This window comes from Anthonomus grandis, chromosome 14 (genome assembly GCF_022605725.1).
Source record: "Anthonomus grandis grandis chromosome 14, icAntGran1.3, whole genome shotgun sequence".
NCBI lineage: Eukaryota > Metazoa > Arthropoda > Insecta > Coleoptera > Curculionidae > Anthonomus > Anthonomus grandis.
In genome coordinates this window covers 13773096-13796945 of record NC_065559.1, presented here as the reverse complement: position 1 = coordinate 13796945, position 23850 = coordinate 13773096, and the positions used below count along the sequence as shown (strand labels likewise).

Here is a 23850-nt window from a genome sequence, read left to right as displayed (position 1 = left end):
GACTAAAATCCAAGCATCTTACAAAAAATTTTAAACACTTCCAGCACTCACAGACTTCTCACCTCTTTTTAGCCAGTCTATTAAACAAAGATAAAACAACTACGTTTTGGCGATTCATACTTCAGGCTGTGCAAGGGATTGTGTATCTCTATCTCACTGATTTTGAGGATTACGGGGCCGTACCCAAATAAATTGGCTTGCAAGTTTGGGCTGTTTTTGTATTACTTTCGTCGTCTTTTCAAAGAGATCTTTAAGGATGGATCTATCGCCTTTAAAATAGTTGTTGGATGGTTCTATCACCTTTAATAGTTGGGAGGAAGGCCATCTGAGGTTATTATTATTTGATGGTTTTTGCCGGTTTGGCTTTTTACACGTTTATGAAAGTGGAGAATTTGGCCTGTATTCGTCTAAATTTTTTGCAGTTTTTACTGTGAGGAAGTGTGTTTTTTTTATTTGTGTTTGTGGATTTGTTTTGGTATTATACCTAAGACCTTAAAATGTTTCGACCCTGGGAAAATAGGCAGGAAAATTTGGCAAATGAACTGTTTGTGCAGGCTTATGGAGACCGTGGACGCACAAAAAAGACAATAACATTTGTGATGAAAACAATAAGAGTGATCTGGACAGTGATTTAGACTTAAGTAGTTCTGATAGTTCATTGTCTAGTGTTGAGGATGTAAAAAGAAGCAAGGGAAGTAGAAGCTACAGGGTTTAAAAAGTCAAGCAGTTTTAAAACGTAATTGTTTAAATACAGACGCCAAACAAACTTATCTAATTGTCTATAACAATCTAAGGAATGATCCTCAGTTCACAAATGATTGTAGTGCTTTGCAAAAAACAGCGTTTTTAACAGGGATTCCCTATAGTACAATATGCTATTTTGTAAAAAAAGGGATTAAAGACAGAAAAAAAGAAAAGATGTAAGACAATCAAAGGGACTTGATACCGATATTGCCAAATTGCTAAGGGAAGTTGTATATTCTAAATACAAAAACAATTTTAAACTTCCATTCTCTGGGAAAAAACCCCTTTTTTGCTATGGTAAGAAAAAAAGTGTTTTTATTAAGAAAACAAGTTTAAAATTTTGGTTTTTACAGTTTTTTGTCCATGATTTATCTTACAGAGATACTATGAAACCAGTTTAATTTTTTTTTATAGTTATTGCCACACTTGTCCTGTATAAGACTACTTCTTTCATAATTCACTGAAACAAAAAATATGCTATTTTTTAAATCGGCTATTTTACATCCGAGTTGTAATTATTTAAAAAAAGTTATTATTATTAATTAAATTAAAAAATTATTTCTGTTACTCATGTACACTTTTTAAATCTGCTTTAATATCCATATGCTTCAGTGAGAGATGAAGTTGGAATCCATAGCGGCAACAGAGAAACTGTTTCCTTCCTTAATGGAAGAAAATGCTAAAGAAGAAAGGAAAAGAAAACAGAATTTTGACAATTGTATTAACTCTTTGGGCCAGATTCAAATAAGTGGTTCAATTTATAAAAGTATTTAGTATCCTCGCTTTAGTTTTAGGATCCAGTATACTTAAAATGTAGTGTTTTGTATAAAATTTTTAGTTTTTCGTATAGGCATTTATGTTTGTTAATTTTCATCTAATCTCTCCTATTATGCACAATAACTAAATATGAGGCAAACAAATTAATAAATATTACATTCAGGATGTAAAGTGTGTCTTTTTTTTATAAGTAAAACTTGTGTCTTTTACACACATAAGATATAGACAGCTAGATGAATTTTAATGTAAAAGTTAATTTAATAAAATCTACCACTTTTCTGACTACATAATTACTTTTTATCAAAAGATGTTGGTACTAAATATAGAGAAATTAAAAAAAAACAATATTAAAGGACATTGAATGTGGCAGCCAAAATCCCCGTTAATAATAACCATAAAATAAAAATAAATCTCAATACCCAAAAAAAGGAAATATATAAAGTTTAAAGACAAACCAAAACATTTTACCCTTTTGTGTCAAAAAGTAAATCTTTAATGCCCTAATTCACAGAATAAATGGGCCTAAGTAATTTGTACCACCTATTCTCTCATTAAATTAAATTAAAATTTATCTCAGCTTATTAAATTAAAATTTTTGATTAAACTGATTTTACGTACTTAAATCTTATCTCTAAATTAAATATTATCTTGCTATCAACTATCCTGAATTTTTAGCTTTATAAAACTAAACTCAAAAAAAATCCAGAATAATAAAATTTTAAATACAAATAAATTTTAAGGCTGGACCTGTGCAACTTTTTACGGTTGAGTGGCTGTGACTGAGGTCAGACGTCAACAAAATAGTACGTGGGCGGATGTAGTCAAATTTTACGAATCAAATGTTTCAATTTTTTTTTTAATTTCCCTTTTTTTAAAAACATTTATTTATTTAATGGAATGATTAAATATCGCTTAGAATATAACTTTATGACTCTTTCCACATAAAATTTTGCGATTTAAACATGCATGCCATGTGACAATACAAGCAACACCGGCACACGGACTATTCGCGGCACATCAAAGATTCTAATAGATCTCTGAACTGGACTAGATAAATATTTCACGAGAAACGTGCCGTCAATGGATTCATAAAGCTAGTCTACATTTTTACAAGGTATATAGGTTGCAATTAAGAAGTTGCACATTTATTCAGTAAAATTGTTGCTTTAGGCAAAAGAAAAGCCCTTGCTTGCAGAAAAATAAAAGAAAAGGCGATTAGCGTGGGCTAAGAAACGGGTAATGAGGACTTACGAAGACTAAAAAAAAAGATAATTTTAACGATGGCGATGAATCGAAGTTTGATGTCTTTGTAGGTGACCACCGATCTAAAATTATAAGAACCAAAAATGAGGCATTCCATAAAGACTGTCTAAACAGAAAAATTAAGTTTGCATCGGGGTTAATGGTATAAAGAAGCATGTCTGCTTTCAGCGTTATCAACGGAATTATAAATGCTAAAATATCAAAATATCCATGGAACTAATGTGCTAGTGTCAATTCCAATTTTATTACCGGATGGAAACTTTATTTTTCAATAAGATGTCACACGGTCAAGACCACGAAAACGTGGTTGAAAGATAACAAAATTTCCGTTATTCAAAATTACCGACCTTCCAGTAGTCCAGATTTAAACATTATCAAAACTATATGGCACAAAATGAAGCAGCAGTTAAGAAATGATCCACACAGAGAAAAATTTCTGATTTACGAGTCGAACTACATATATACATGAACGAACATAATTGAGATTCTTTTGCGGCGGCAGACTGTCAAAAGCTTGTTAAAATTATGCCTGGTAGAATAAGTAGACGTGACCATTTACTTAAAAATGGTTCGTCCAAATATTAATCTGTCAGAAAATATTACGTTTAATCCAACATAAGTTTTGTAGTTTAGTATCATACTCCCAGATTAAATATAACCAGATGCGAAAGTGCGGCGATTTAGCGATTTAAGTTATCTTACGAAAAAGATTGCGAGCATCAGTTTTAAAAACATTTGTATGTTATGTATGTAGGTACTATAATAGAGTGACTTAAAATAGTGAAACTTTAGCCGTATACTGAAGGAGGTTAAAAAATATCATATTTTGTGAAAGTACTATTTTATTTTTCTACAGTCTTTAAATGTAAAGAAAATTGTATAAAAAAATAAAAGGTAATTATGGAGAATAGCGGCTTTTGTCCGCGGTATGCGGCGGTAGTTTGAAAAAACATTTAATATAATAATTTTTTAAATGTTTTTTTTAATTGTCGTTCTCTACGTTCCTAATTCAATGAATATAAACACTTCTATTTTAGAACTAAATATGCTCCATTTGCATCAAAATGTATTTATATACACGTTCGGCGGTTGAAAAATTTCGACGAATGAAAATTTCGAATGATTTTTGCGTAATGTGTAAGAAGGAGACGGAGTAGAGCGAGAACAAACTTGGCTCCACCCTGGGCGGCTATCGCGTCGTCGTTGCGCTTATCAGTCCGGTTAAAGTTTGGTTGCAATTCCTCCCATACCTATGTACGTGTTAGCCGATCATGTTTAAAATTTATTTCAACCTTTGGTACGAAGACGGATACAGAAATAAAATAAAAATGTTTTTTCACTGTTGATCAAAAGATTAATATCATTAAATGGTATCGTCATGCGGATAGTGCAGAAGAAGTTGTCGGCCGTTTTATATTTACATATCGCCGTTCCAGTAAAACAAGGTCGTAACTGCAATTTTATCAAAAAATGAGTTATGATAGCCAATCATTCCAAAATAATACCTTTTTTCTGGCATATTAAAGCCGTAAGTGTAGTACCGATATTGACCGCTAGATGTCAATTGCGTCCTTATAATATTTTATGTTATTTGCTACTACAACTCGCTATAACACCGACGAATCAGTCGGTTGTCTCAAAGTGTTTAAGCGAGACGCATGTAATTGAGTGCAACAAAGACGTAACTGTCCATTGTGGAAAATAGTTTACAGTTTACAGTGGAAATAGTTTAGTGTGTAATTTTGGTTCCGTAGGAAGGACGTAAGTGTACTTTGTGTCTATATTTTTCGCACTACTTAAGATTTTTTAGTAATACAGGGGCTTAACTGTACTTAAAGTCTTTATTCTGCCAAAACAACGATTTTTTTTTTATATAACTGAGGCATAAATGTATCTTATGCCCATATTCTATAAAATGTTTTTAACAATAAATTTGCTCATTTCTACTAATGCGTCTTTATTGTCTGAAGGTTTTTTTTTTTTTAAATATAAATTTTAATATTAGCGTAATTGTTTTGTACATTTTTTTATTTAAAACATAACAACACGCGTTTATCTGTTCACATTTAACTTGAATATATTGTCGGCGCATTCTTTTGTCGCACGTCTTTGTCGGCACGCAGTGTTTTCAAACGCTTGCGGTGTTTCTCTGCTCAAATCACCATAGCGAATGCTTTTTTATTTGTGGTGGCAAAAATGGCAACTTATCAACAAACTTTTAAGCTTATTTGCCACATGAATTTAATGAAATAAAAATATAATAAATATAAATAAATTAAAACAAATAAATAATGATGGTCAGCTATTATTACAAGTAAAAATACATGTCGAAAAAAGTATTTTTAGTATAAGTTTGTATGTTATAACCTGTACTGGCAGAACACTTTTATGGTAATTCGCGTGAATTTTTATAATTTATTTATTTCTTTATTTTAAATTTGATAAGCACGTTTTTTGATTTTTTTTAGTAAAATGAACGCTCGTACCAAGAAAATCCTAAGTCTGATGGTAAATCAGCAAAATATTATAAATAGCACAAATTCAGAAACGGATATACAGAATACTAGCGAACCTTCTTTTTTCTATTCTGTAGAGGAGTTTGCGAACGATGAAAATGTTCCTTCAAATATAAAAATAAACAATATTTTGTCTGAAAAATGCGATCCATGTAATTATCCCCAAATGGCTGAAAACTCCATAACGGCTGCTTCTGATGGATTTTTAAAAAACGTTTCGGTCAGTTTGGATACTGCGGAAAATTTTAATACAGCCGAGAATAATGGAGCATACTCAAAAAAAGATGCTACCGGGATTGATGACTATATTGAGCTCCAACCTGTCAGCCATGATAATTGTTTGCCATGTATACAAGTAAAGCCCCAAACTATTTTTTAGAGCGTGAAGTCAGTGGTATGAAGCATTATAGTGAATATACTATTGAATACCACAATGAATCAAAAATTAAATTACGAAAAATTAATTCAAACTATAAAGAGTATGATAGTTCTGAAGAGGAACCATTTTCTGCTGGATCAACCTGAGGAGAATACCACTTCCTCCGATGAATCCGATTCGGCAATCAAGCCTTTAGATCCATTATTAGAAGTAGAGGCTGACAACTCTAATAAAGAGATGAATTTAAATTCTCTCAAAAAAGGAAAGAAACGAGTTAGAAATACGGAAAACTGGAAAATGATTAAGGCAAAAAGGGAAAGGAATTTAGGACAAAAATATTTATCGACAAGAACTGGTAAGATTGTGGAAGCGAGAGTCATAAAGCCACCTTGTCCACAGAAATGTATTCTTTCATGGTCATCAAAAATATAGAGATCCAATTTTTCAAGATTTTTGGGGAATGAGAAGCTTACAACGGCAGCGAGACTTTTTATGATCACGCATAGAGCAACTAGTTCTAAAATATAGACGGATATCTTCTGCTGAACCAAGAAAACCAAATTCTGCATTTTATTTATTTATTGAGGGAAGAAAAACCAGACTATGTAAAACATTTTTAATCAATACTTTGGGAATTTCGGAAAAAATGCTAAGAACTATTATTAAATCAAAAGTGTCATCTGGTAATGGTATTATAGATAAATATCAAAGAGGAAAGCATGGTAACCACAGAAAACTTGACGAGGAGATCTTACAGTCCATCATTGATCACATTAATTCGATTCCTAGAATTGAAAGCCACTATGTAAGGAGCGAAACTACCCGTGAATTTATTGATGGTGGACTTTCAATTGCAGAGCTGCACAGAAATTACTCTGCTGTGCGTTCTGCTGATAACAAAAGCGCAGCCTCGTATGACTACTATGCCCAAATATTCAATACAAAGTTTAATATAGGATTTCATTCCCCTAAGAAAGATCAGTGTGATCTTCGTGAGATGTACAAGCAAGGAACTGAGGAAAAAAGAAAAGAACTAGAAACGAAATACTGTGAACATTTAGAAGAAAAACTTGTCAGCCGCCAAGAAAAGGACGTCGATAAACAAAGATCAAAAGATTACGAAATTGTATTAGCTGTATACGACTTACAAGCAGTTCTGCCTGTACCTATAGGCCAAACTTCGGCGTTTTTCTATAAATCTAGATTAAACTGTTACAATTTTACGGTAAGTTTCTGAATCGACTACGTAATTTACAAATACTAAGTATAATTTTAAGATTTTTTAAAGGTAACAGAGATAACAAACGACAAAACGAAGGCTTATTTCTGGCATGAATACTTGCGAAATGGGGAGCCATAGAAATTGGAACGTGCGTATTGCTTTATTTAAAAAGCCTTTCAGAGCGTTCTCCAGGTGTCAATGTAGTTTTTTATTCCGATAACTGCATGGGCCAACAAAAAAACAGGTACATCAATATTTTATTTTATCTAGCTACTCGTCATTCAATATTTATAACTGACTAGGTTTTAGTTTAAAATTAAAAAATAAATTTTAGATTTCTGATCGCCGTTTATCTGTATGCAGTGGAACATTTTGAAATTATGCCGATAACTCACAAATACTTAATACGAGGGCATACCCAGAATGAGGGCGACGCGATTCACAGCGTCATCGAGAAGCAGATATCCAAATCAAAAAAATCAGGAGCCATTTATGTTCCGGAGCAATACGTTTACATCATCAGAAAAGCTAAAAAAAAGGAAATAAAATTGATGTACAAGAAATGGGATTCGAAAACTTTTTGGATATTAAAGCATTATTTGATGACATGGGTTTAAGCATTGCCAAAAATGATGATGGTGATGAGTTTAAAATAAATAAAGTTAGAATTTTATCTTTTGAAAAAGGAAGTAACGTTTATCGTTACAAAACTAGCTATAAACAAAGTACATGGTTCTCTGTTAATTTTAACAAAAAAAAAGACGTGCAAATGACAACTCTTTTAATAAATGTGCCAATATAACTCTCAAACAGGCTTATGCAAAGCCATTTCCACTTTCGCAAAATAAAAAACGGGATTTGCAAAGCTTAATCGAGAGCAACATTATTCCATCCTTTTACAAGGCATTTTATAACAGTATTCTCCAATAATTTTTGTGTAAAATTTGTTTGTTTTTTATTTTTATGTTTTTTAGGAGAATTCTATTTTATGTTGAACGGTTTTTTAAATTTATGCCATTAATATGAGCTATTTTTGTATGTTTATTAATATGATAATAAAGTCTTAAGTAATAACGTAAGATTTTTTTTTACTGGAACAAAGACGTAACTGCAAATTTCACTACAAATTTTTATTTAAAAAAAAAGAACATTGCAGTTTTTAAAAGTATCATTGATGTATATTTACGTATAAAAAAGTTATACTAATTCATAAATTGCATGTTGCTTAAACCAAAAAAAAACGACTGTCTAAATTGTTTTTCTGCTTTCCTGTAAAATCTGCCTATAAGCACTTACGCCCATGTTTTACTGGAACGGCGATATCCTGATCAGCAAGTACCTACCGCTAAAACAATTTATAATATCTGGCATAAGTTTGAGCAGTCGGGATGTGTAAATCGGTGTGCAAAATGTTCTAGTGGCGATCAGGAACCTCGTCGAACACCTGACGCTAGGATTGAAAAGGAGGTCAAGGTGTTTGCTTTTGTGGAAGTAAGTGAACCTTGTTCTAGCTCCCAAATTTCTGAAGAACTTGATATTCCAAGTCGTACAGTGCGTGATATTTTGAAAAGAAATAAGTACAAAGCCTATAAAATTAAAAACACTAAGAAATTTTTCCAGAAGATCAAATAAAATGCTTGGAGCTTTGTGAAACCTTAAGAGAAAAAATTGATCAAAATGACGACTTCACAAGTAAAATTTTATTTACAGACGAGTCATCTTTTTCTCCTCTAGGTCCACATAATTCTTCAGTAGTGAGATATTGTTCTCGGGAAAATCTAAATTTGAGTGTACCATTACGAACTCAATACCCGCAAAAGGTAAATGTTTGGGCTGGTATTTTAGCCAATCACATTGTAGGGCCTTTTTTTATTGATGGTACCTTAAACTCTGAGAGATATTTACTTTTATTGCAACAAAATATTATACCCGCTGTACGAAACTTGGATGTTAATTTTGAGGAATTTTGGTTTCAACAAGACGGATGTCCCGCTCACAACGCTAGACAAGTGCAGGACTATTTAACAAACACTTTTCCTGAACGGCTTATTTCCGCAAAAGGTATCTTACCATGGCCTCCGCGATCTCCAGATCTGACGCCTTGCGACTACTTCTTATGGGGCTATTTGACGGAAATTCTTTACCAACACCGACATGAAAGAGCCGTTAATTTGGACGAATTGCGACTTCGCGCTTGAATCTTCGAGAAGAATTATTAATATTTATAGGTCCATTACACCTGAAATGTTAGCCAATGTACGTAGAGAATTTTACGACAGGTTGATATACTGTGAAGCCCAACAAGGAGGTGTATTTGAACACCTTATTAAATAATCCATTTAATTAGAATTATTATTTTGTTTAAGAGTTATTTTTCATTTTATTTTAGAATATTGTATTTAGTTTTTATCAAAGGTTTTTAAGATTTGAGCATATTAAAGTTGTTTTTTTGACTTGCGATTATGAGCACGTTAAAAAACAACATAAATTTTTATCTTTTGTGTACGCGTAAAATTCCAATACTTGATTCGAGGCTAACCTACCCATCTCCAAGCGCTTGCTAAACATCACTGCGACCAAGCCGAAATTAAATTCACATTGCGAGCGGTACGGAAAATCGGCGTCGCTATCGGTGGGAGGTTACCGATGCAGTCGTTCTCTATCTACTCTCTATCTATTAGGTTTAATACATTAAAACTCAATCCGTAAGATTCAACTCGCCAAACGTGTATATTCTATTACCGTGTGAAACGAAAGTATTCACTTTAAGCATGCTTTTGGATCCGTAAAATTTACTTTTGAATACAGTGAACTTGACGTATTTTTGACACTGTCGACAAGTACTAGATTTCTTCACGCATTATTATTTACATGATAAATATTTATTATTAATAGATTACGCTTTAAATTATAAAGAATATTATCGTTTATGAACTGTTTATGCGATTTTTTAATGTACTTTATTAAAGTAAAGGTAATTATCTAATAGAAGCATTTTTACGGAAATTAAAGACTATATAATTATTATAGATTTCTTAATAAGTTTTTATTATTCTACATTTATGAAAGCGGTTGTCCCTTGATATGAATAATTTTTAGCAATAAGAATATTATAATTTTTTTTTTTTTGCTTTAAAGATGTTATTTTTGCGCTCATTTATCTGTTTCTACTTTTCATTTTTGATACAAAAACAATAAGTTAAATTAACATTATTAAATGTGTTGATATATAGTTGAAAATATTCTCTTTTGAAAATGCGTGTAAACTTGACAACAGAGAATCAATGAATATGTTTTTAAAAATAACACCCCTTGCCCCTGTGCACATGTTGAACTCAAACAAAGTTGTTGTTTACTATTTCTAGCTTTTCAATGTTCTAAGTTCTCACTTGATTCTCTTAACTCCAATTTTTAATGTTAAATCTGTACAGATAAATTTTTTTTCAACCTTTTAAAGTTTATGTTAAAGAGTAATATTTTAAGTTATGTGTAAAATATAATTAAATGCATGTCTGAAATTCATGGCCTACTATTAAAAAAACAAACACAAATATGGATTTTTCTGAATTTTAAAGATACAATTTATTAAAGATTAGGTCGTGTTACATCAATGTATTCAGAAGAAAAATTGTAACAATTTGACGTTAAAATAAACAGGGTGCTCCATTTTAAAAATACCAAGTTTGTGTCCAACCTTAAAAACCGTGCTTTAAAACAAAAATTTTAAATAGGCCACTGACTTTTATGTAAAAATATCTGTTATAAGCAGTTTTAATTTTTTTTCTCTTTTATACAGGGCCTGAGAAATAACATCTCCAAAAGTGATTTTTTTTGTTTTCGCTATGTATTTCAGGAAAAAAGTAGAGGGAATATTTCTGTTCGTGGCTTTAGAAATTTTACAAAAAAGTGATACAGGGTCGCGAAAACCGCAAAGTTATATCTTAAAAAATGACAGAGATACCCTGCAATTTCATCCAACATGGGACTACTGTACACTGTTAGTTTAATTACAGTTACTGTTAGTTTGATATCATTTTGCTCATTTCAGACACACCTATATAGACAATATAAAAATATATAGCTCGTCCTGTTTCAAAAAATAAAAATAAGTATTGTAAAATATGATGATAAAGTCCATATTAATATCCAGCATACTTTTTTAGGCCGAGGACTAAAAAAACGGCTCTTAGTTTATTAATCGGCATTAATATTAGTTATTAAAGCTACTTTGCTTCAGCACCACACACCGTACAATCTCAAATACAAGAAAGACTTCAGCTAAAATATTAACAATTAAAAAAGGAATAAAAAACTGTATGCACATCTATTAGTAAATAATACTTTGATGATTAGAATGCAAAGCTGATTTAATATTAGGTATTTCATTTAAAATAAGATTCCATATCCATCACCAACAGACACCTTGTAGATTATGAGAAAAAGTAAAAGCCTCTAGTGAAATACTCAATCAATCTGTGCAAACACTGCACAGTAAGTAAAGTACTTTACTGGCATGGTAGTAAAAAAAGGTAAGTTATAATTTGTTTATAGGCTTAACTACTGGTATTACAGCATTTAATAAAAATATTTTATTTTCCTGGCTTTAAAATTATAATTTTTTCCCTATAAACTTTTCTTCTAAAGTTCTAAAATTCACCCCCTTCAGGCTACAGCGAATGCAAGTTGCATAAAAAAAGGTATTGAATTATAACTACAATTATTATTCCTTGAATATTCTAAAAATGTATAGGCTTTTAGTTTTCAAATGGTCTATTTCTTTGTGGCGTAAAATATATGTTAAATTTAATTCAAAGTGGTAAATCATAAGGGCCTACGGTTTTATGTCCAAAATATTAATTTCCCTAGAAAAAATTAAATTCAAACATCACTGTTGGTAATAAAAAACCCTATGATCACTCCATTTAAAGGTTACATCTCACCTTTTTTTTTTGATAAAGCTAACTGTTTACGAGGTAATTGCTAACATCCTATATATATCACAAAATTGTAGGTCTTAAGGCCAATTCTACTTTTTTTCTAAATCCTAGAATTAACTTATTACTGTGAAAAATGTTAGCTTAAAAACATATTTGGGAATATATATAGTGCAATCAATCTTATTATTGTAGACATTTCAAATTTGCCGGATGTTAGAGGTAAATAAAAAAAAAATTTAATATGTATTCTTAATTTTTTACAAAAAAAAAAACTTTAGAAAAGTTGCGCTCAAGTATACTTATAAAAATTGACTGCTTAAACTAGAGGTGCAAGATTAAACTATTTGGGAGATTAAGTATGCAGCATGTATTTATGCTGCATACTTAAAAGATGCAGTAAAAAAGAATAAATCTGAATACTTACAGGAGGGCTAGTAGGAGAAAAAGGCACACCAACGACGGGTGGAAGTGTATTGTCTTCGGTTCGTAGTACAGGAACATAATAATTATCACATAATAGCTGCTGAATTTTCTTCTTCACAAAAGCGGGAGTTTTAGGATCAGCTCTTTCGCATATCACCTGAGAATTATTAAGAAATAACATTTATTTAATACTATTAAGATTCATTTAATATAATAAAAAGAATAAATTCGCTTACATCTTCAGCCAATTTGTTATGCTTATTTCTCTTTGATTTATCACATTCAGGATAAGACAGCAACACTTCAACTATTGTGTCGGCACCCCATTTGGAAGCAATATGAAGAGGTGTATCGTTAAAGCCTTTGTTCGGAGTATTCAAATATAGGTCTAACAACATTTTACACCTTTGATTGGCATTGTCCTGATTATCATCTCCATACAATCTTTTTACAAACTCCGGATTACTGATCGTGCTTAAAATGTACTCTGCAATTTCTGAATTTTTTACTTTGGCTACTACATGTAAAGCATTAAGTCTTGCACCTTCCTAAAAAAGGAGATTTTTTCATAAAAAAATGAGGATTACTAATGTTTACTCAGGTTTTATAAATATTTAAACATCCTTTGAAACGTGTGAACGGGTGTAAATATCGAATGGGACCTTTTAAGGATCAAACATGGTTCAGACCTAATTTATAATATTTCCTATGTCGGTGTGGGACAAAATCTTGGTCACTTAAACCATAACCAATGTACAGTCTGTTCTGTGTCTGTCATACCCACAATAATTTCCTTTGCAATAAAAAAATTATATAGTTTTTTATTCCAATACACTGCCCTTAAATTAGAAATAAGACTTAAGTTAAGAAGTTGTTCTTAGCCCCCTCGAAGATTCAAATTTATCTCCCTATGCCCTACATGAAATATTCCTACTTTAAGATTGGTTACATCTTCTTTCTTAACGACTAATATTCTATTCTGAAATAAATTTCGGTAAAATTATATTGCAACTATATTTTTAAAATTAAAAACTAATAGTTAAATCAAATTACAAATTAAGTAAAACCTACTGCTTATAAAATTATACAGGTTTTCTATAAAAAACCTACCACATATTCTTCAGGCAGAAATTAGTCGTTTTAAGTAAACATACCTTAGTATAAAATTGCTTAGGTTATGCACTAGACGGTGAAGAAATGACGTGTTCAAAACGATGATTGACGTGTGAAATGTTCAAAACGTTTTTTTCTGTCATTACAAAATGCTCATACTATTTTTAGGCACATTGGAAATTGGCATTGCTTTATATGACAAAAAAAAAACCCATGTTACAACTATGATATTAATCATATGACCATATGACCATGGGAATAGAACGTACGTTTTTTAATAATTGCTTATTACTACTGTCTAATAGTAATATGCAATTATTACTACTATATCAGTTTAATTAGTTAAAAATATCAAAATCATCACGTGTTTTTAACTATTAGTAGAACCATGGGTCTTTTTAAAATATCTTCAATGGGACAATGATAAGATTTTTCATTGTTTTAAATAAATTCACAGGTCTGGTTGATTGAAATGTCTCTGGTTTTGCAAAATTTTTAAATTTTAACAAAAAAGGCACTTTGAATATAACAGTTTAAGGGAAAAATAAAACTGGAAAAAATTCACACAAAAAAACAAAAAATATATTTGAATTTAAAAAAAATATGATAGGTCTAGTCTATTTAATTGTCTCAGTTTTTTGCCAAAATGTAAAATATCTGATATATGTTTTAAATTATGTTGCTTATTTGTAAAAAAAATCATAAAACCCAACAAGGCAGTTTTCTTATATACTAGCCACTCCAAATCAATGCCAATTTCAGGAAACAACACATATGTTACTGTTATGGAAATGTTTTTCATCAACTGAAAAATGTTTAAAATTACCATAATGTGAACACTATTTCAAAAGATAACCTGTTTCAGGATTAAATGATTTAAGAAAAAAAACTGTCATAATATTATTTTTACAACAATTGTGCCTTTTTGGATTGCTTGGAAACACAGCTAACAATAGGATCTTAGATATTTTATTCGTTTCGCAAATTAATCTTTAAATTGTTTTAATATTTATTACTTATTTTTAATTTTTTTTCTGCACTATATAATTTTCGATGTCTTCATAATTTCTCATGCGTTAATGTTTGTCCCTTGATACGTCGTTCCTTGATTTTACCAGAAGTTCTCATGTTGTACCTTTGCCTATACCTCACTCAATATTAGCAAACAATTCTTTAATTTATTCTTGTTTAAAATATTCTAATTATTTTCCTTCTTTGATTCGCAATTAAACGATATTTTTTTTATCTTTAAATTCGAATTTAAAGATAAAAATAAATTTAAAAAGGAATTAAAGCGCTTGGTGCTGGGGAAGGCATATTATAGATCAGCGTATTTAGACAATAATTTTGAGCTTTGGCTATATTTTTGTTATTTTATTAAATATTTTTTATTGTTTGTGTTTTTGTAATAAGTTGCGCTTTTATATTATTTAATGCAGTTTATACCTAGTTTGTGCTTTGTTTATAACAATGGAATTTGTTGAAACAATAAAGCTTTCTTTATTATTATTATTGATATTCACAATGTAGCTTCACTTTCAATTATCTATCAATTGATATTCTATTTTGTAACCTATATTATACCTTATTTATTTAAATTTAATAATTTTATTTGTTAATTGGATTTAATTTCTATGTCTTAATTATCATCTTATTACTTTTTCATTTCAAGAGGTATTTAAGCTAGACCTCGCCACTGAATTATTATGATTATTATTATTATGTATTTTTCTTTAAAAATTTAATGCACTAATAAACACAAAAAACATAAGAAAAAGTTTCTTTTGGAAGTTTTTAGTTGTCTTGCAAAAGAATTGCAACATTTAGTAAACAACTTGACAGTTATCGTGAACCTATTCTTATTCACAGATATTCGTATTGTTAACCTTGTTTATCTATTTTTAGTTTTTGGCGGTTATTTTCAAATTCTTTTTTGTCCAGATAGGTTTAATATACTAATAGTTAAATGGCAGATATGCATTTTTGTTATGGAATTGTTCATGGAAACGACAATGTTGCAAGACGCATTGAGAAAGATTTTCTCAGCAGGTAACGAAAAAAAAAATTCCTAACGAAAGAACTTTTGTACGTCTCCATGCTCGATTTTCCACTCTGGAAAATATCTGAAGAATTGAATAACCAACACGCCTTAAAAAAATTATTTTAAAGAACACTTTTCTGTCAATATCTGGGTTGGAATTATTGGTGACCATGTTATTGGCCTACTTTTCTTCCACTTAGACTAATAAAGAAGAATATCAAGGGTGGTATTTAGAATTTATTTTGCATGGACTTTTAGAAGAACTTTCAGTCGTGGAAAGATTCCGTATGCGGTACATGCACGACGAATCTTCACCGTGCTTAAATATTGTGGCGCGGATGCAAATTATCATATTCGCTAAATCTAGTAGGGAGAGCAGACCTACAACTGTCGCCCTCTCGCTCACCCGAAACGTGTCATTTGCAATGTTTTTCCCAGGGACACCTCAAAGCATTGATAAACAAGACTCCCATTGAAAGTCAAGAAGATCTACGAAATAGAATCATTAATTTATGTAACGTAATAAAAAATACGTGTGCATTTTCCTAATCAGAAATATTGATTTAGTTAAAGCTCGGTACTGAACTTGTTTTTTAAATTTAAACCTGTATCTCGTAAAGGAAGCCATTGCAGACACATTTTTACTTGAGCTATTTCCCTTAAATTACTCAAAGAATCACCTGTCAAATTTATTGTACATACTTAATTAACATCCTGTATAAATTAGTTTAGTTGATATGTCAATTGTGACATAATATTATAATAAACAGTTTCCATAATAAAAATTTGTTTATTTAATCAAAATAATATGCTTTATTTAAAAAATGTGTCAAAAAATATGAATGGGGTCCTAATTTAAAATAAGTAGGTCTAAAATTTATTTGGGAAATCAGTAGACAAGAAAATGTAAAATGCATTTATAGTTTTAATAATAATATATTTAACCTTTATAAGAATGAAAAATTTTAAATTGTTTTTCTGAGAATTATAATATTTTGAAAATATAAAAAATTAGCACAGCATTTTTATACAGAGTTGGAGATCTGATCTAGTCCATCCCTCTTACTAGCACCAAGTTCTGACTATACATTCTGGATTTTAGAAGGGAAGAAAAAAATAAGGTCTGTTATTGTTGAGGATCTTTCTAAGATTCAAGAGTAGTGTGTGTTTAACCATCTAGTATTCAATGTGAACAAGACTCTTGCATGATTGACGAAAATATTGCATTTTAGGTCTTGTTATTGATGCAAATCTAAAATTTAAGGACCATATCTTGACTATTGTGTCCAGACTCTTCTCAGTACGTTTTGCAGTTGGCACTGGGATAAGTGATTGCATGCTCAGTGTATTTTGCCCTGATTAAGTCGCATCTCAGATATGGGCTGCCCTTTTGGAGTTTGTGTATGAAAGGAATGTTAAATATTGTCTTTGCAATTCAGAAAAAAGTTGTGAGATAATTTCTGTTAGTTTAAGGAGTTCCTGCAAACCACTCTTTATTTAATAATTCCTCGAAATTTTGTGTATGAGACCACACTTGGTATTATGTGAATTTCTTTTTAAGCTGAAGTTGAACTTGTTGGATGGACATACTATCATCTATTATGTCTGCCACAAGTTCAGAAGTGGAGTATCTAATAACATTACTAGTATCATCTGCAAAAGACGTTTTATTATGTTGATCATAGGAAGATCATTACTGTATATAAGGAATAGACATTAATGATCCAAGGGCAATAGACCAAGGACAGAACCCTGTGGAACACCACGACCCATGTCCTCAGTTGACACACTTTATAAAACCAACATATTCACCGCAACCCTGAAGGTATGACTCAATTAGTGTCACACTATTAACATCCAGATGGTATAATTTTAATTTATGGACAAGGATTCCATGAGGGACACAATCAAATGCTTTAGTGAGGTCATAAAAAAGCATATGAATCCATACCCAATTCCCATGATTCTGTGATATTTTGTGTGAGTGTATCTATTGCCAATGTTGTAGATTTGTTTTCTAAAACCAAATTGAGTCTATGAATAGATTGTTTTTTCAAAATAGATACTTAATTGATCCTTTAAAATTGACTCAAAAATTTTAGAAAATATGGGAAGGGGAGAATTTGAGTGATAATTTGTTAGTTCATCCCAAGATCCTCTACTGTTAAATATAGGAACCACTTTCACTCTTTTAAGTATACATATAAAAATACCAGCAAAAATGCATAAGTTTATAAATTTAGTCAACAGAACACATATAACTTCTCTAAAAGTTTGAACTCTCCTAGTATTAATTTTTTTTAATTTTTATGTATTTAATCAATCAATTACATATTAATTTACAATGACTATGAGATGTAATATGCAAACAATGGACATAATGTGTCTGTGTGTATGCACATTAAGCTCAGAATCAAATCAAATTCAGAAATATTAAACTAATTAGTTATAATTTAATGGAAGTTAATGGCGCGCTTGATGGAATTAATGTTATCTTTAATCCATGAGTACAATTTTTTCTTTACAGTATAATATTTTTTGTTTTTAAATTGTTCCGGCAACATATTTAATAATTTGGGAGCTATATATGTTAGACACTTCCGATTGGTATTATTAGATGTTGATGTGTATTTGCTCTAGTATTAATATTATTACTAATAAAATTTTTAAAAAGGTTACTGCAAATTGAGAATCTAAGTACATTTTTAATATAAAGTTGGGTAACAGTAAATATTCCAGATTGTTCAAATAAAAGGTTGGAAGGAAACAGTCTGGATTTAAATAACTTTTAAAAGATATTTCTGTACAATATTAATATTCTTTATAGTTTCATCGTAGGCAGCACCCCAACATATTATACCATAGCTTAGGCATGATTCAGCTAGTGCTTTGTACACATTTATTATTATTTTTTTACTGATTATAATATGTAACTCATAAAATTTATATATAAGTTTTTTTAGTTTGTTTTGAATATAATCACTATGATGCTGCAATTTAAATAATTGTCAAAATAAAGACCTAAGTATGTAATTTTGTTTGTTGATTTGATGCTGCCAGAACAGTGAATATTCATTTTACAATCTGGGGTATGAATCCTAAGAACATGCTTGCTTGGTAATCCCACTATACTCATTGAAAAACACATAAGGTTAGTTTTTTTGACATTTATTGTGAGTGAGTTAACATCCATCCATGTTTGAACACTACACATTGCACTTTCAGCCTTTAAAAAAGCTTCATCCCAACGATCCCCTTTACATAACAGAACTGTGTCATCAGCGAAAACATACCACTTTTACTTTCGGAACTACATGTGGAAGATCGTTAATGTAGATTAAGAAGAGTATTGGGCCAAGCACTGTACCCTGTGGAACACCACAACCCACACTTACATAAGAACTTATTTCAGATTTACCTTTTGAGATCTGTTTGTAAGATATGACTTAAATAGGTCAAGAAACAATTCCCCTAATACCGGTATTATATAATTTATTTAGTATGATGCAATGATCCGCAGTGTCGAACGTCTTGGTAAGATCTGAAAAGGCAGCCTGAGGCCTCCAACGGTTATTAAAACAGTCTGTAATAAAAGTGCAGACTTCATTCAAAGCATCATCTGAACCTACACCCTCAGTGAATCCATACTGTGATTCTAACAAGACCCTATTAGCTTTTAAAAAACCATATAAACGTTTTTTTATAAATTTCTCGATTACTTTGCAGATAGGACTAGTAAGTGCAATGGGTCTGTAATTACCCGGTTCTGTCCTATCTCCACCTTTATGCAAGGGAACAATTACCATTTTTTTAAATATGGTAGGAAAAACACCACTGGTAAATATCAAATTCACAATATGTACCGGGGGTACAATCAAAAATTCTATATTTTATTTCACAAACTGGTTGGAAACACCAAAATCATCTGGAGAAGCAACAGCAGAGTTGCAACAGCAGTAACAATTGGATGGAAATTCCCTTTGTTGCTTCTGGATCACACCATGAACATTATTAGGCTTATGAATCTTATTGGCTAGCTTAGAACCAACAGAACTAAAATACATATTAAGTTCATTAGCTACCTCTTTCTGGTCAGTGATTTCTTGATTATTAGTATTTTTAATACAAGGAATATTAGATTTTATCTTACATTCATTGGTAGCTAATTTGATTATGTCCCAGGTTTTTCTTGAATCACCCCCAACACTTTCTAATTGTTGCTTATAGTAGTTAGCCTTGGTACTTCTAAGTTTAGTTAGCATATTAATATAACATTTGTAACTAATATGAAAATTTTCATCTAAAGGATTTCAAGTGCATAATTTATGAAGCTCATTTCTTTTTTTAATTGAAATTAGCAGAGTGATCCAGGATTTAAGGTGAATTTTTTTATTTGAAATTGATTTTACATTTGTTGCTGTAAGTATGTGTTTTTTTAAGGTATTCATAAAAATTTCAGAGGTGGTATCCGGGAAGCAACATAACAGAATTTCATCCCATTTCTGAGATCATTCTTAGAGATATAATAAGAGAAGTAAATAAAATATATAATAAAAATAATGTAATAATAAAGTTATTAAGACAACTTACATATTCATTAATAATAGAAGACTGAATATTCAATAAATTTATCTTAATGTCTCCCACAAAAAGCTCAATATCACAAGAAGCATAATTAGCCTGACCTAGCAGACCTACCAAAGAAAGAATATAATCTTCTTCTTTAAGTGAAGGGGATCTATAATGGGAGATAACCCCTATGATTGTTTTATTTTTAGTAAGTGTGACTCTTAAGAACTTTTGATTGTTAATTTTAATTATATTTCTCATTTTTACTAATGAACTTTTACAATAAATTAAACTACCATCACATTTATTAATTTTGCTCTCATTATAAAAAAAATCATAGCAGCATATTAATATCAAAGCAGTCTCTACTCCTACTGTTTTTTAATTTTTTAATTTTTTCTTTTATAATATTAAAGGAAGTTGGCTGAAATGCAAATAGAACATTTTTCCACATTGAAACATGTTTGTTACAGGAGTTTTTTATGTAAGAGTCTAGGCATTTTTCTTTGCTTGACAGATAGCTTATGTGTAAAAGTTTTTATAATTGTTTAACTGCTCCTTGGTAACTGAAATAGCATTATATTTATAGATATCAAACAGGGTGTGTAACCTTTCACACATATCTACTAGCTCATTATTAAACCATTCAATTTTTATGTCACCATTGCCTGCATCACCCATTCTCATTTTAAGAGGAAAATATTCTTAAACATAATTAGTTAACAAATTTATAAACAAAAAAAATTGGTCATTTATATTATTATTTGAATTATTTTCAGCTAAGGTCCCCATTTAAACTTTTCAACCTTGTTGAGAAAAATAAAATATATATATGAAGAGAAAACAGGCCTTACAATAGGGTTATTAGCCTGTAAGTTATTCTTGATGTAGTAGTTAGTTGAGCCTGTGGTCCGAGACATGAAACAAATCATAAGGACTATAAATTGTCCACAGTAATGTTAGAGAATACATATGTACATGCATCCATTTAACCTTGTATCTAAACTAACCATCTTGTGCAGGCCAAAGGACGACATTAGATGAATGATGATTACAAAATGTACATTAAAATCTCCTGTAATTATTGTCATTAGAGAAAAATGTAGCTTCCCCAAAACAATCCCAACAATACTAAGAAAAGATTTTCATAAAAGTGGTTCCCTACAATATTTATGAAATCTGAACTGCAATGGAGGCAGAGGATTTTAATGTTTTAGTAATGCAGAATATTGATTTTACTAACTTCATCTTAACATAAATATTTTTTTATTGTATGATTATTTTTAGACTTGACTAGAAAGATTGTTAAGATGTTTTATTTTTTATGGAAAAAATTATATTATTATTGTTTGATATATTCTAATTTAGGTTTATAATGCTATTTAGAAAAGAAAAAGTTTAACAGTATGTATCTACTTATAGTGTATTAAATTTAGATATATACCTGTAAAATAGATGGAGTATCTCCACTGCTAACCAAATACTTAGGATTCAATTCTATCATCTCTATAACACTATTTAAGTTGTTATTCTCAATCTTGCTTCTGAATTCAGTCAATTCTTGGGGTCTGGGTGTTCGAAAAGGACTGGCTTTCTCACCCAAAGGTGTTAACTCTTTCTTTTCTCCATCAATGCCATCAATCATAGAATTGTTATTAGGAAACTCAGACCCATATAGGGAAAAATCTACTGCTTCATGGTAAAATTGAAAGGGTTTGAATCTGGATTTTTTATGTTTTTTTGCAACTTTTAATGCTGAATCTTTGTCTTCAAATACATTATTTTCCCCATTATTTGCATCATTGGGTATATGCACACCAAAATAAACTGTTGTGGGTTTGGAATTACTTTCGGGAATGCTCCCATTTAGATTGGCAGCCACATCTGGATCCATTAAATAATGCAAAATTCCAAAAGCTGTCTGAAAACTTTTTAAACTTCAAAATAAATACAAAAACTATCTGGAAATTCGAGAATGTAAGTAGATGAAATCTACATACCAATATCAACATTTACTTCAATATTTTCGAATCCATTTATGGAAAACTCTTTTTGTTTTTTGCTCTTTAATTCTTCTATTAATCAAAAATCTCCAAATGTTTACAATTTCCACGTTAACTGAAAAAAAAACTTAATTTTGAGTTGTGACGTTTCTATTCAACATCAAGGTCAACCGACTTACCAGTTACAACATGCAACTGAATCGGTAGTTTATATTTTGAAGTTTGAAAGCGCTTTTCCACTTTTAACACCATATTCAGTGTGTTGGCTAAATGGAATAATATGCTAATAACATACTATATTTGTGTTCTGTGATAATATGCATGTGCATAAGGGTGCAAATTAGATCAAAATAAATAGGAGCGTGTTCCAAAAAACGCTCGGTTGAGCCTTTTTTATACAGGGTAGGTCATGTAAAAATGACGAATACAAATTTTCTTATTGTAAATACAGAAGTCCATTACAGTCAGGGTTGCCACCTGTCCCGATTTGGTCGGGACAGTCCCGATTTTACCACTAAAGTCCCGCGTCCCTACTTTAAGATCATATGTCCCGATTTTGGCTGATTGCCCCCGAAAAAAAAAAAGAAAAACAAATTATCAAAAAAAATCTGCATCCGTGCTTCGAACGAATGCGGGTCGCAGAGTTGGCAGCAACGCTTAACGTCTTGGCTAGTCGTGGGATTCCCCATTGAACAAAATTAATATATTATTTTTCCCATTTAGTATTTAGTGGTTCAGGGCTTTTTGAACTAAACCGTTCTGTTAATCTATCACCGCAAGCATGACTTTGACTTTGATTTGACGCTAGTTGATTTTTTTTATATTGCGGTGTATCGATTAACGTTATAAGGGTGTGTGTTTCATTAAAGCATTTTAAAAGGTAAGATAAAACCATTTTGTTCAGTAGTTATATTTTTGTAGTTTTTTTTTGGTTCAAAAAAGATTTCTAGCATTTTAAAAATATTTTATTCTGAAAATAGTATTAGATAGGATGTGGTTCTTTTATTCTAATTAGATTTAAAATGAAAGATATCTGTATTCATTATTTTTCTAGATTGCATGAAAAGATGAGCTTAAGGAAGTATTTGGTAGCACAACCTAAACCATCAACTTCACAAGCGCAAGATGGTGAATCTTCTTCTGATTCTACAGAGTCTAGAGAACAAAAAGAATACGTAGATCCATCTTTAAGTCCACCCAATCCTAAAAAGAAAAAGAGGCTTTGCAAATATAGGAAAGTTTGGCAAGAGGATTTTCCATGGGTTGCAGGTACATCAAATGAGCTATATATAAATATACTCTAAATATGCCCGGTGCATTCTTTGTAAAAAAGACTTTTCTATTTCTCATGGCGGTTTAAGTGACATTAAACACCATAAGGATGGAAATGAACATAAAAGACGTGAAAATGCGGAAAAGTCACAAATACTAACAACATTTTTTATTGATAACAAGAACATACAAAACACTAGTAATGTGATAATAGCCGAGTTAGCACAAATCTTTCATTGTGTTAAACACAATCAATCCGATAACTCTTTAGATTGCGGGATAAAACTTCTTCCGAAAATTCTGTATGACTCACATATTTGTAAGAAAATGTCTTGCGGGAAAACCAAAGCGGAAAATATCGTTAAAAATATTTAAATAATGTCTGTAGAAGAGAGTTTAAATGATTTAATTAGCGAAAAAGGGGTTTATAATTATTTTTCTGTAGCAACGGATACATCTAACAAAGGAAACAGAAAAATGTATCACATCTGCCTACAATATTTTTCAATTGAAAAAGGTGTTCAATCCAAACTACTGGATTTCTTTGAGGAAGCTTCAGAAACGGCTGATTCAACTGCCAATTCTGTTACC

At 30.7% G+C, this 23850-nt stretch overlaps 1 protein-coding gene across 6 annotated transcripts in view; it reads right to left on the bottom strand.

Moving 5' to 3' along the window:
* Positions 1–22119, bottom strand: part of LOC126744649 (ankyrin repeat and LEM domain-containing protein 2 homolog) — an 84129-nt gene extending 62010 nt beyond the window's left edge. For 2 of the 6 annotated variants that reach the window (XM_050452154.1, XM_050452158.1), the window contains exons 1-4: positions 21985–22119; positions 21429–21905; positions 12498–12809; positions 12263–12418 (exon numbers count right to left, since the gene is read on the bottom strand). In XM_050452154.1, coding sequence (XP_050308111.1) covers positions 12263–12418; positions 12498–12809; positions 21429–21905; positions 21985–21996 — 957 coding nt within the window. In that variant the 5' untranslated portion in view covers positions 21997–22119. Of the gene's footprint in view, positions 1–12262; positions 12419–12497; positions 12810–21428; positions 21922–21984 lie in introns of all 6 variants that reach the window. The other 4 variants (XM_050452155.1, XM_050452156.1, XM_050452159.1 and 1 more) reach the window with 4 other exon arrangements.
* Between the last annotated feature and the right edge of the window lie 1731 nt (positions 22120–23850).